This window comes from Tachysurus vachellii, chromosome 7 (assembly GCF_030014155.1).
Source record: "Tachysurus vachellii isolate PV-2020 chromosome 7, HZAU_Pvac_v1, whole genome shotgun sequence".
NCBI lineage: Eukaryota > Metazoa > Chordata > Actinopteri > Siluriformes > Bagridae > Tachysurus > Tachysurus vachellii.
In genome coordinates this window covers 6,901,562-6,916,206 of record NC_083466.1, presented here as the reverse complement: position 1 = coordinate 6,916,206, position 14,645 = coordinate 6,901,562, and the positions used below count along the sequence as shown (strand labels likewise).

Below are 14,645 nucleotides of genomic sequence, written 5' to 3'. Positions count from 1 at the left end.
TTCCCAGTAGGCAGCTCATGTTCAATGCCCTCTTCCCTTTATCTGACTTCACAGACACTGGACTGGAAAGTGTTGCTCTGACTGACACATGTGAAATATAATTCACCTATTTCTATCCTAAACTTTTAGAAAAGGTAAATGAAACACACATTTATTAAGACCTCTGGCCATTTGTAACTTGGAGTCCAAGAACACAAATCTGTCCAGTGTTGTCTGAGTCGGAGAGATGAAATTACTTTCTCATGTGTCCGTCAGAGCACTATCCAGTCCTGTGTCTGTGAGGTCAGAGTTAGAGCTTTAATCTGACGTGAAACGATGCTGAGTCTGACTTCATGTGTCTCAGAGGAAGCGTGTGTTATAGTTACAATGTCCTGCTGTCTTGAAAGATATTATTTGTTTACTCTGAATGAAATCTTGGCCAAATTCTACAATGGACTGTGAAATAACATGTTCTACATGCCAGATAATATGTATATAAGATCCTCTAATGATAGACCTACCATTAAAAGAAATGATGACGTTCTTCTTACCTCATCAGTCAGCGCAATCTGGGCTTGAGGTAGTAAGGTTTCTGTCATCAATGTTTTCTGCCCATTAGGATGTTTTGTTTTGCATATTCCTACATCACTCTCAGAAGATGAGCAGCGCTCATGTTGTGAAATTTAAAAAAAAAAAATTCACAAAGATTCAGATAAATTCCAAATAAATAAATAATTTTGCACATAACAATGCACATGCACAACAAATGCTCTGTATCCTGTTGCTTGATTGATTTTGGAAAGGATGTTAGACCAGCACTTGATTGTGTGATGGTTGTTTGATTAGACTCTCGGGAGGATGGAGTTAACCACGATGTGCACATAGATAGACAAAATCTGGACGAACTTCAAATACAAGAAGAGCGTTACAAGCTGTGGTTCAGCTCATGCATATTAATATTATTCAAAAATGTTTACAAATATATTAGTGATAATTGTTTTAATGAACATTTAATTTTATATCATGAACTTTTAATAAAATGGTTCATGATCAAAAATACGGCCTATGAGGACACAAGCGCAGGTGAGATTTTATTTCTGCAGGCAGATGGACCCAAAAACGACAGGAAGAAACAGAGTCAAAAACAGGTGCAAGATCAGGCAACCATCATACTGTGGAATCAAGGGCATGGCTAGACACAGTGGTCCACAAACAAGACGAAGATAAACCCAGGATAAACAAACACAGAGACACAGCTTGGTAATAAAGAACAAAAGGCTAAAGCATAGTGCATTTACAGCATGGTAATAAAGAACAAAAGGCTAAAGCATAGCGCATGTTCTCAGACAACACACACACAAGTTTAAATACATACATAAATTGGAACAGAAACTGAAATCAGCTGAGATTAATTATGGCTGCATCAATACAGGTAAAGAGACAAGATTGGGGAAGTCGTGGCCTAATGGTTGGAGAGTCTGACCACTAACCCTAAGGTTATGGGTTCGAGTCTCGGGCCGGCCACGACTGAGGTGCCCTTGAGCAAGGCACCGAACGCCCCCAACTTCTCCCCGGGCAGCGCAGCATAAATGGCTGCCCACTGCTCCGGGTGTGTGTGTGTGTTCACGGTGTGTGTGTGTTCACGGTGTGTGTGTGTTCACGATGTGTGTGTTCACGGTGTGTATGTGTTCACTGCTGTGTGTGTGCACTTTGGATGGGTTCTGAGTATGGGTCACCATACTTAGCCGTATGTCAGGTCACTTTCACGTTCACATGAAAACAGACATGGTGTCGTAAACAAAGCAAACACAAAAACACGAGACGAAGCTGACATAAGAGGCGTAGCGCTGCGGACTGCTACACGCGCTGTGCGGCTCGGCTCACAGTGTTTAGCACAAGGAAGAGATTCATAACAGTCATATTATATACTGATATTTGAGAACTTAGTGTTTGCACATGGAAATTATTTGATTATCTCGTCATTCAACGCTATATCATCCAGGACTCATGTGTCACTGTTATGATTGGCATGGCAGGTTATGCACCTCTGCATGAATTCTGTTTTATAAACTGGTTATAGAACTTTTCTATATTAATCTAAAGCTTTTATTAGGAGCCAATTATATTAGCTTGTCTTGCCCAGAACGTTTCTTCTCTAAACACCACTTGGCCAGTGGCGTCTACTGATGCAAACACAATGTAATTAGTTCTGATATTGTGGGAGATATCTAATATATGTAACTATATTACACACCTGTATTTCGTGGATCCTGTGAGACGCTGTCTGTTGTGTGCAATTTGTAGAATATATTTGTGCTCCATCTGAAGCACAGCTAATTATGTTAGCATCTTTACTAAGAGTTTAGTGTTTCATGTGGCTTCGGCCTGGGTGACAGCCTAGAGCCGCTAAGTATTACTGTGAAATAGGGTGTTATAAATGATTAATACATTTCACTCCTGCAATGTATTAATGTAGTGGGAATTTATTTGAAAGGTGCCCACATGGCTGCTTTATAGCACATGGGCATTGGATAAATAATTTAGAAAACACTAGTGGGGATTTAATGAAGCACTAATGTTAAAACCGGTGACGTTTGCTTTTGTTACCTGAGAGAAAATGGAAAACGATTTTAAATGATAATTATCAGGATCTAAGACTTAGGGACAAAGTAGCTTATAATAAGTACAAAGCGCTTACCATAAATACATAAGGTAGTGCACTTATTGTGGCTACTAGCTATCAACAGTTTTACAGTAAAATGATGTTGCTATTCTTCCTTTTACAAACAAAATATAAATATGAAAATCAAAAATGCAATAATAAAAAATACAAGACAACTGAGTTAATTAGTACGGTTAAGGTAATAGGTAAGGTTAATGAGTAGGCAAGCCAGTGCATGTGTGAGCAGGGTAATGTGTACATTATGTCATTACACTGAACAGAAATTAAGGGGAGGTGAATTCAAGGAAATACAGTGCCTTGCAAAAGTATTCATACCCACTTTTTCAACCACAAACAAAAATGTATTTTATTGGGATTTTATGTGATAGACCAACACAAAGTGGCACATAATTGTGAAGTGGAAGCAAAATGATAAATGGTGTCTAAATTTATTAATAAATATCTGAAAAAAGGGTAGGGGGCACGGTGGCTTGGTGGTTAGCACGTTCGCCTCACACCTCCAGGGTTGGGGGTTCGATTCCAGCCTCTGCCTTGTGTGTGTGGAGTTTGCATGTTCTCCCCGTGCCTCGGGGGTTTCCTCCGGGTACTCCGGTTTCCTCCCCCGGTCCAAAGACATTCATGGTAGGTTAATTGGCATCTCTGGAAAATTGTCCGTAGTGTGTGATGGCGTGAGTGAATGAGAGTGTGTGTGTGCCCTGCGATGGGTTGACACTCCGTCCAGGGTGTATCCTGCCTTGATGCCCAATGACGCCTGAGCACAGGTTCCCCGTGACCCGAGGTAGTTCGGATAAGCGGTAGAAAATGAATGAATGAATGAAAAAAGGGTGGCGTGCATTTGTATTCAGCCCCACTGAGTCAATACTTTGTAGAACCACCTTTCACTGCAATTACAGCTGCAGGTCTTTTGGGGTATGTCTCTACCAGCTCTGCACGTCTAGAGAGTTAAATTTTTGCCCATTCTTCTATGCAAAATAGCTCAAGCTCGGTCAGATTGTATGGCGAGCGTCTGTGAACAGCGATTTTAAAGTCTTGCCACAGATTCTCAATTGGATTTAGGTCTGGACTTTGACTGGGCCATTCTAACACATGAATATGCTTTTGATCTAAACCACTCCATTGTAGCTCTGGCTGTATGATTAGGGTCATTGTCTTGCTGGAAGGTGAACCTCCGCCCTAGTCTCAAGTCTTTTGCAGACTCTAACAGGTTTTCATCTAAGATTGCCCTGTATTTGGCTCCATCCATCTTCCCATCAACTATGACTAGCTTCTCTTTCCCTGCTGAAGAAAAACATCCCCGTGGTGTGTTCAGGGTAATGTGCAGTGTTAGGTTTCCACCACACATAACATTTTGAATTTTGTCCAAAAAGTTAAATTTTGGTCTCATCTAACCAGAGCACCTTCTTCCACATGCTTGCTGTGTCCCCCACATGGCTTGTCGCAAACTACAAACGGGATTTATTTTGGCTTTCTTTCAACAATGGCTTTCTTCTTGCCACACTTCCATAAAGACCAGATTTGTGGAGTGCACGACTAATAGTTGTCCTGTGGACAGATTCTCCCACCTGAGCTGTGGTTCTCTGCAGCTTCAGAGTTACCATGGGCCTCTTGGCTGCTTCTCTGATTAATGCTCTCCTTGCACGGCCTGTCAGTTTAGTTGGACGGCCATGTCTTGGTAGGCTTGCAGTTGTGCCATACTCTTCCCATTTCCGGATGATGGATTGTACAGTGCTCTGTGAGATGTTCAAGGCTTGGGATATTAATTTATAACCTAACCCTGCTTTAAACTTCTCCACATCTTTATCTCTGACCTGTCTGGTGTGTTTTTTGGTCTTCATGATGCCGTGTGTTCACTAATGTTCTCTAACACACTTCTGAGGGCTTCACACAACAGCTGTATTTATACTGAGATTAAATTACACACAGGTTCACTCTATTTACTAATTACAGTAGGTGACTTCTGAAGGCAGTTGCTTTCACTGGAGTTTAGTTAGGGGTATCAGAGTAAAGGGGGCTGAATACAAATACAAAAAAATTGGACACCATTTATAATTTTCATTCCACTTCACAATGATGTGCCACTTTCTTTTGGTCTATTTCATAAAATCCTAATAAAATACTTTTTTCTTTGTGGTTGTAACATGCCAAAATGTGGAAAAGTTCAGTGGGTATGAATACTTTTGCAAGGCACTGAACTTACACTCTGGTACGTCAGTCTACTGAGTGCATTATTTATTTATTTATTTTATTTTTTTGCATATTTCTTTTTTTTTTTCTTCCATCCCCATGGCAGATTTGTTGGCATTTAGTTTTGTGCTGCATAAAACTGCTGCCTGGGCAGTGACTATGCTAGAGCATGGACTGATTCTTCATAATAGTTTTAAATGCGTGCATGGATACTTGAAAAGCATTCTCTAACATACTTTTATAAGAAATAGACACTGACAATACATTTCCCAGAAGGGACGTTTGCAGGACAAGGATGATAGCTGAAGATTTAAGACTTCCTCAGTGACAGTAAAGTAAATCCTATTTTCGGATTAGTGGATTAGGATAAAAAAATTCTTTTTTCCAGTGGACTCATGATGATTGGTAATTGAGATTCATCTACTTACAAGGTTTTGACATAAACCTTTTTATATCATGAAGGCTTCAATCTCATGTATTTGAAGAAAAAATCTAGAGATATTTTGCACCCTGTTCACACTTCACCTTGTGGAAAATGAAACACACTACCTCGGCCCCTGTTAGCCGGCACAGGTTCCATCTGTCGTATTCATAGCTTGATGTTTTCTAATTACTTGTTGACAGAGACTGTGTAAACGATGCCTCACATCGTCTGATCGGAAAAGCTCACTGGCTGGCTCCCAGTGTGTGCCATTCCACACGAATCAATTAACACCCTGTCTGAGGACAGCAGCGTCATCTTTAATATTGGTGTCAGCGTGAGCAGGCACTCTGTGACCCACCTCACTGATGTATGGCACTCCTGGGGAGATCTAGCAGCGCCTTCATTTAGATTAAAGTCTGATAATCGCTAAATGATGATGTGATTAATTAGTTCTTTTTCCTCCGTCGCGATTGGAATAGCAGAGAGAGACGTCTCATCGCTGCCTGCACGAAAAATAAATTGGTCCCCGTTCACACCTAAACAGGACGGCCCGGGGTGCTGGCGAAGAGGCTCGCTTTGATTTGCCATGCTAGCAAAGACAGATGCTGGCATCATGCTAAGTAAACCTCAGGAGATAATGATTAGTCTTTTATGATTAATCTTAGTATTATTATTTTTAAAGCTATTAAAAGAGTAATGAATACCATTCATGCATCTTGTGCAACACTCTTTTTTGGATGCTGTAGAAAATAGCATTTTCTTTTAGTTTGTGATTGACTCTGAGCCATTAGCTAGATGTTTTAAATTGAACTGCATTAGTATTAGCTTCATTAGCTCCTCATTAGCATCTGAACATCAAAATGTTCAAGGTAAACCTGTGCTTCAAGAGTATTACACTAACTTTTTGGCAGTTCAGCTACACAGAATTATTTGTTCACAAAATGTCCACTTGAATGGAAACAACTGTTTACCTTTTAGTGATTCTCTGATTCATGGCTTTAAATAAGACAATTGTTTGTCCAAGTGTGTATGTTTTTCACCTTAGTACATCACATTATCACTTTAGACCAGCACTACAGACGTGTTTTCAGCATACGGCATCTTTATACACTCTGTTATTGTTGTGAACTTTTCTTAAGAATTCATCACTTTAATAATCAGACCATAGAGGCGAGGACAGAAATAATAAAAGACCTATAAAAGTCTATGAGAGCAATAAAAGTGAAAAATCTTCCCTTTCTTGATGAGCTTCCTTCAGGCAAATCATTGACACAAATGCTATAGTACTACTGAGCATGTTGGAAGGATCGTCAATACTTTTTTTTTTTTATTTCTTATTTCAATAGAGATTTTCTCATTAAATTAGCTCTCCGGGAGCAAAACACTGGTCAGGTCTTGTTCTGTTTGGTCCAAACCCTAACTAACCTCGCTTGTCCATCATCAGCATGATCAGGTTAAAAGTATACTTGACAGGTGTTAGATCTCCTCACTTTGTTCCTTAAGGCAAGATTTAAACCTGGGGCATGTGGAGACAGAAGGTCATCCCATTAGTCCATCCATCAACAGCTTTCTTGCTGCTAAGCTGTTCTCAGTTCTCAGTTAAAACTCTGAAAGGTCCTGTGAGTGCATGCTCTGTGGGAGAGAGGCTACTATACAATGCGTTTATAGAGAGCCACCATGTTTTCTTCACAAGGTGGCTTTGAAGGGATTTATCCATTTCTGTCACCATCCTGCTGTTCTCTCTGCTGTTCAAGATGCCAGGACTTGCTAATTCTGGATTGTAGCCCCTAAAGTGACCTGAAAAATAATTCCTGCTCTCCTGCTTAGAAAGACATATGGACACTTGTGCTGAGAAATTCTCTGCTTCGCTGAGGGATGGGGAAGGAAAGGTGTTCACTGCACTTGTTTTTGTGAAGTGAAGACATTTCAGGACAGAACAATTTGTTCTGGTTATCACTATGTGCAACTTAATATCTCATGATACTAAATCTGATCACATTTATATTTTTGTGCGTTTTTTATAGACAGGAATTTGTGTGAATATGCTAAATTAATCAGTATTCTGTGTAATAGTTTTAAAAAAGCAAAGCCAAATCTTTGTGTTTTGCTGTACACTAAAGGCATTTGGGTTTGAGATCAAATGATGGATATGAGACTTTCATTTGCTGATATTTATTTCTAGATATCTTGAACAAAATAGAACTTGCCACCTTTTGTTTGAACACACCTAAGTGGTCATATTGGAACTTGGACACAGTAGATATCCATAAGCGGGGAGTTATAATAGAAAATAGCACAGAACAAACAATCCAAATCAGTCAGGGAAAAAAAGGCAAAAAAATAAAACACCAACTGAAAACCACATGGAACCAGAGAACAGAACAGGGTCAATACACAATGGCAAACACTGGATACAATGAACGGCTTGGTACGCAGAATAACTGACATAACTTTGAGTCGTGCATTGGTGTGAGCGTGCTTTATATATATATATATATATATATATATATATATATATATATATATATATATATATATATATATATATATATATATGTGTGTGTGTTTGTGTGTGTATTAAACCGGAAGTGGAACGTGTAACCCAGAAGGGTAAATATTCTGACAAGGACTGTGTGGACTTCTGGGTTCACAATTACTATTCGATATGTGGGATGTAGTAGCTCAGTGGTTAAGGACTACTGATCGAAAGGTCATAGGTTTGAGTTCCAGGTCCACAAAGCTGCCACTGCTGGGCTCTTGAGCAAGGCCCTTAACCCTCAATTGCTCAGTTGTGTAAATGGAAAAAAATATGTGTCACTCTGGATAAGTGTCTGGTAAATGTAATGATATGAATATTTTAAACAAAACTGGAATAATGAAAATTTTTTTTATCATAAACAATGCATAAAGAAATGTACCGTTGGTTGACCATGTGTTTAAAATACAAAAATTTATTTCTTATTTCTTCCACAGAGTTTGAGTATCTGACCTGAGCACTTTTGAATGAAACATAACGAGCTCTGTTAGAGAAATTGAGTCTCTCTGCAGAGAACTAGAACTCAAAAGTTTGAAAAAATGGGATTTTACTGGCTTTGTTGGTATTTAAAAGCTGGTAAAGCATTCTTATACTATTTAACCATTATAGCATGGTTGTCTAAATGTATAGTGTATAATGCGCTTTGGCCGTTGCAGCCCAGAGCATCATATCATGATGTGTTGTTACACCACAAAGAACTCACTATCTCACTTTTCCAAAACTGAAAACTGTCCATTTTAGAGGAAAGATAAAACACTAACAGGTGCTTTCTCAGATACAAGAATCTGTTGCAAAAGTCAAATGTTAGTTTTGAAACAGAATCACTCATGTAGGTTCCAGTTCTTCACACTTGACTCTCCTTTTATATTTTCCTCGATCATAAATCTTTATGAAAAGCCATTATCATAAAGACCCCTTTATATATAAAAGCATTATTCTAAAAAAACCTTTTTATATTATCTACTCTCACAGAATTGCTTTGATTCTATTGACCTTTCTAAATCTCTAGGCACAAAAGGAAGAAGCAAACAGAAAGCTGTGATCCAATCACTATAAATGCTTTTTGACCTGAGCTCAGCAAAGGTGTATTACATTTCAGGCTTCTGGAAAAGGCTGTTATAGAATATTTGTAGAGAGGAAATGGGATGCTCATCGCTTCTTTGCTTAGAAACCCTTTACACATTTACGGATGCTGGTTATTGAATTCTGATTAGAAAAAAAGTTGCCTGTAAAGGACTGCAGATCTTCCCCATGGATTAAGCTATATTTTTTCCTAAATCCCATCCTGATTGAATTTATAGCCAGTGAGCTGCTTCTGAGCCGCGGACAGCTCTGAATACTGGCATCGTTTGGAGTGGACAGGGTTTAGAGAGTTGTTGCATGGCATGTAAGCAATTATTGAAGTAATAGCCAATATACTGTACAGTAGAATGGATGGATATGTTAGAAAGGTATTGCATCATACTCTGATACCTAGTGTACATAACAATGCAGAATAATCTAATTTAAAGAAATAGTTTTTATACATAATGATTTAAAACACTTCAATTCACTACTAATTTGATACAACGTGATTCGGACCTGTATGATTCTATTCAACTCTAATATAATTTGGTTCATCTGATGTAGTTTGATTCCCCTTTGATACGATTCATCTCAACACCAATATGATTCAGTCCTTGTTTGCTACTTCTGTACCCAGTTTTTGTGCTGGGATGCACATTTATTTATTTATTATTTTTTTCTTTACAGTTTTCTGTTATTTATTTTTTCGTCCAAGGACACATCAACTTTTCAAGGTGCATCCTGCTTTTTCAGAAACCTTAATTTCGATATAGCAAATCGTCCTAAGCAGCTTACAAAGAAATGTACAGTACATGCCAGTGCATAGAGTACCTTTACCAGTAGTCAGGTGTAAAATAAAACAGCTCCTAGTAAGAAGGCCTTTACTAAAGTCTATGTGCTCTGGACACTAGAGAGAGAGAGAGAATATGAATTTTATACCTTAATGCCCCAAAGGCATACTGAGAAATTTTTCCTATTCACCAAGCAGGAGTGCCTACTCCGAGTCAACCCATCAAAGTCCCTTTTGATGCCAGAGCTGACAGAAGCATCATGTGAATCTGGGTGCGTAGTGCTGAGCAAAATTGCTTTGGGAGATGCATAGAACAGTGTGAAACAGAGACAGCAAGTGTGGAGTTGTAAAAGTGGGGTAATGTTGGAAGGTTACACTTTCCCCCTGTACACACATGTAATTGCAGCATGATTCAAAAAGATAGACAGTGAGTATTCTGCAATATCCTGTGTGACTTCATGTGTGCTGTTTCTGCTCTTGTATTTCACTGCTAGTTGTGTAAGAAGTGTGTGGGTGGGCTGGAAATCATGCAGACACAAATACAAATCGTGACAGAATCCGCTTTTTGTTTTACAGTAACTGATGACAAGTGACATTTCTGCATTGGACAATGTTTATTACAGCACATGCTCAAAGTAGCATTCGATTAGTTACCTTTTCTGTCTCTCTTTTTTTTTTGTTGCTTTGTTTGTGTTAGTGCCCTCCTGGTCTGAGCCCAATGAAGGATGGCACCGGATGCTATGACCACCACATTGGCATCGACTGCTCTGATGGATTTAACGGTGGCTGTGAGCAGCTGTGTCTTCAACAACTAGCTCCCCTTGAGGAAGATCCTACCCTTTACAATATCCAGATGTTCTGCGGGTGCGCGCGCACACACACACACACACACACACACACACACACACACACACATTCCTACATACAACACTGGGTAACCTGCTTTTTTCAGCAATATCATACGGTTTCCCTGCTTGTGGTTTTTTACTTCAGTTTGAAAGTGTTTAAAGATTTACATAAAAGCAGGTTTAATTTATCCCTGTGTATTTCTGTGAAAGCTTTATTACTGAAAATGCTGTTCGACTTTTGCACAGTAGTTTACCAAGCATGGCCGAGCTGTTAGTTATGTTAAACCTTTGGAATACCTTTGGAACCTACTGGGAATGAATGTCTGACCAGGGGTTAACCCGTGCCTGGAAAGGAATATTATAGATATTAATGATTGATTAATTAATTCCTTTCAGTTTCCTCCAATATCTGCATTCATTACTTGCAATTGTTCTGATGATGGTTTATTTGGAGAACTGTATACATAACATTTGCTTTTTAAAAAGCATAAGTGCAGGTGATCAGTCTTTTGTCACTTCATTTACTAAATATGGAGGCACAGTGTATGAAAGATAAGAGCTAACCCACTGTGCATGTGCGTAAATCTCAAAGAGGTTCTGTGAGGATTGTGCCTGAGAGAACACATGAGGAAATCCAAAAACACTTGACTGAGAAAAATCAAGCTGTTTTAAGTCGAATCATTGTCAAACACAGTAATTAGCTGCCACTCGACTGTAACTAGCGGGTTGCATCTTTGCTACATCACATACTGGTTGACTTGAAAAGGTAAACATTGAAGTCAGAGCTGTATTTGAGTGAGTCACGTCCAAGCTGTGTGCACTGTCCAGAGCAGCATTACCTGTAGGCAAAACCCCACCGCTGTCTCTGTGGAGAAACAATGACTGTGGCAGTGCAAAGCATTAACGCTTCTGATCATCTGTAGGGAGCTTTGTTCTGTAATAACTCAAATTATCTCACTACAGCATGTAGCATTGTAGTGTTAAAAACAGGGCAGGAAATTGATCTGATAATTACTTTACACTACTGTTTCAATACAGATTTGACGAGATATCCTGATTCCACTTTGCATTTGAAATCCTGTATGTGTGTAGGAAGAATTTTGGGACACTCTGATACTAGCACTAACACGTACCTTACACATATCATATATGTTTAGGAAAACAACATTCATGAAACACTTTCCTTCACACTTTGCTAGACAAGAATATATATGAGTTAACTGACTGATAATGGTTCAGGGTCAGTGGAAATGGCTCTGTCTTCTGTGTTTGACCTCAGCTGTGTTTAAAGCTGCATGTGGGTGGCATCTCACAGCACATAGGCACAATCTTAGTGCTGTATTCAGAGTTGAGTCCAATGCAGGTAAAGGGGAGTAAACGTTAAAAGATAAACACGTCTGTTTCTTTCACCGTCTGAGATATTCACCACAACGTACACTAAAAATGTACACTCGTACACTTGTACACTCGTAATCTCTGGAATTCTGTTCAATAGTAAATAGGTAAATATGACATCATTAGTAGTTGTAACTACTAACCCTAGATCCCTCACACCCATTACAATTAGTTACCTCACGTCTACATTATATTACGTGCACAGTTAACTGTAAAGTTCAGAATAAAACAACTAAGCAGTCACTTTCCCCAGTGCTCTCAACAGTACAGCATAGATGTCATGTTGAATTTTACTGCTCATGTTAATCACAGCAAATTTATCAATTTGTCTGGCTTCCAACCTCATTATTTGGTAAGATTGGAAAAAAAATGCTTGATCCATCAACCCCTAATTTTTTTTTACAACTTCTGCCACTATAGTCTACTTCTAGTTCATTGGGAAAAAAAAAAAAAATAGTCAGTGGATCAAATAGTATTTTCCACGCTGCTAAATAACAACTAATTTGCAGGGATAATTCCATTGCTAAATACTTTGCGGAATTATTATGCTATTAAATGCAAGAGCATTAAAAGTGGGAAGGGACATTAATACACTAATAACTCACGCTCTAAAATATAATGCACGTAGGTTTTTGGAACTGTCTTGCCTGATATCAGCTTGGAGGTAGCAGCAGCACTCAGACTGTTTCTCCAAGCGAACCTTCTTGTGAAAATTATATCACTTTGAAAAAAAACTCTTCTCTTAGAAAAAAATTGTAATTTTGCTCTGGGAAACAACATGTTTTATTTTCCAGGGGTTTGATAACATGGAAACAGAAGTGCATATTATCTATAAGTACAGTTCAGGCTCTTTCTTTCCACACATGCTTTAGACATTTCCTGTACTCAAGAAGCACAGCACTTAAACTGAGAGCCTTTTACATGCTGGCGTTAATCATAATGGAGAAACTTTATGGGGGATCGGGAACTTTATGAAACCGTGTCTCTGTGTCCTCTAACAGCCCACAGTGGCAAGCAATGTGCTCTTCTTTTCAGAAGAGACATGAATCTGAATCATAAGGTTGAATTTCTTCTAACTGAGTTTTTTTTGTTTAGTCCTATAAACATGACTCCTTAGAACTGCTTCGGTTTTTGTGATGCTTGTCGCCATGGACTCCCTGTCCTTGTCATTGATAATGAACTCTGTAGAGAGCATGAGTACTAAATTAATAATGGTCTGCTTGGGGATTTTTAAAGAACTTCCGTAAATTTTGAATGTCAGTACTGTGGGATCCTTAATTTTATTTTCCAGAACAAAATGTAAACATAGATATACTGTAGATATATATTAACTAAATGTAAACATAGAATTATACTCAACTACAGTAATAGTTTTCACAAATTCATTTTCATTAATTATGTCAGACACAATTCATTTAACATGAAGCAAAGAATTCATTAACTTCTTAACGTCAAGTGCTTTTTAACTTTTTAATAATAATCAACATGCAGTAGGTATTAATTCTTTTATTGCTGTTGTTGTTTTTCTCTTTATGTCTTGACACTGACATATGAATGCCAATGCCACCCCTGCAGCTGCATTGAGGATTATAAGCGTGGGGCGGATGGCCGCACATGTCTGCCTCTGTCTGAGTCCTGCACCGAGGGAGTGGACTGTGGCGAGACAGCTGGAACCCCAGCCAATCAAACCACGTTTGGAGACGTCTTCTACGGCTATGACAACCGTACCAAGGAGATCACCACAGGCCAGATCCTTAAGGCTACCTTCAGGTAGGAAGTGATGCAATGACTTATTTGTTCTTGTCACCAAATCTTGCTGTGTCTCTTCCCCGACCTGAACATTGTGTCTGTAATGTTGTGTCTTTTAGTTATATCTGTGATTTTGAATCGTATTGTAATAGAATTTGTATTCCACTGAAAATGCTTTGTCTTTTTTACTTAATACTTAATACAAGACACCACTAATCCTTCTCCTAACCAGCGTCTTATCTGTCCGAGTCGGCTTATATTACAACAGTTCGCATTAGCATTTGAAAACATTTGATAAATTATGTCTTATTTTAACTTATTCCATCCACCTGAGCAATTGTTGCATATTGAGGAATAGTTGACAATTTGGCAGCCTGCACCTACTCAGAATTACAAAGCTTGAGACATGTCCAAACAGAAATATAACTGCATGTGATAATTGTTTTTCTCACTGTTGCAGAGCTTCCACTTCTTACTAAGAGAAACATTCAATGCTAGAGTAATTGGCTCCCAGCAGCCGCCCCACTGTTTCACTGTTAGGAGCAGTTTCAGAGAGCTCACACATAATGATGCACCTATTACCACCGGTTAAAACCATTACGCCATCAACGTTACAGTAAATGTCTTGTTTTAAATTTGTTGTATGTGCCCTTAATTTTTTTTTGTTCATTGTCTCATTGCTTTTTAGTCCTTTTTTTTTTACAAATGCAGTAGGCCTCTTTCAGCTTTTGTGTTTGTTTAGATACTGCGTGCCAATTTTTGCTATAGATGAACAAGATAATTGCTGTTAAATCCCAAGTCAACGTGCTGTGCACCAAGATAGTTTAGTCTAATTCTAAATAAATTGTTAGGGGTGCTCTTGTAATAGCCTTCAATAAATTGTTTTGTTCTCTACCATACAGTGTTGTACAGCCTCTGAATTGGATTTATTCTATGTGAATCCCGTGGTTGTTCAGGGGATAGGTTAGAAAGGCATATGGGCCGATAGTTGA

The 14,645-nt window shown here is 38.7% G+C and overlaps 1 protein-coding gene across 3 annotated transcripts in view; it reads left to right on the top strand.

Annotated features, from left to right (window-relative positions):
• Positions 1 to 14,645, top strand: part of astn1 (astrotactin 1) — a 244,587-nt gene that overhangs the window by 132,594 nt on the left and 97,348 nt on the right. For all 3 annotated transcript variants that reach the window (XM_060873956.1, XM_060873957.1, XM_060873955.1), the window contains 2 exons: positions 10,359 to 10,525; positions 13,480 to 13,674. In XM_060873956.1, the coding sequence (XP_060729939.1) occupies positions 10,359 to 10,525; positions 13,480 to 13,674 (362 nt within the window). The remainder of the gene's footprint in view (positions 1 to 10,358; positions 10,526 to 13,479; positions 13,675 to 14,645) is intronic.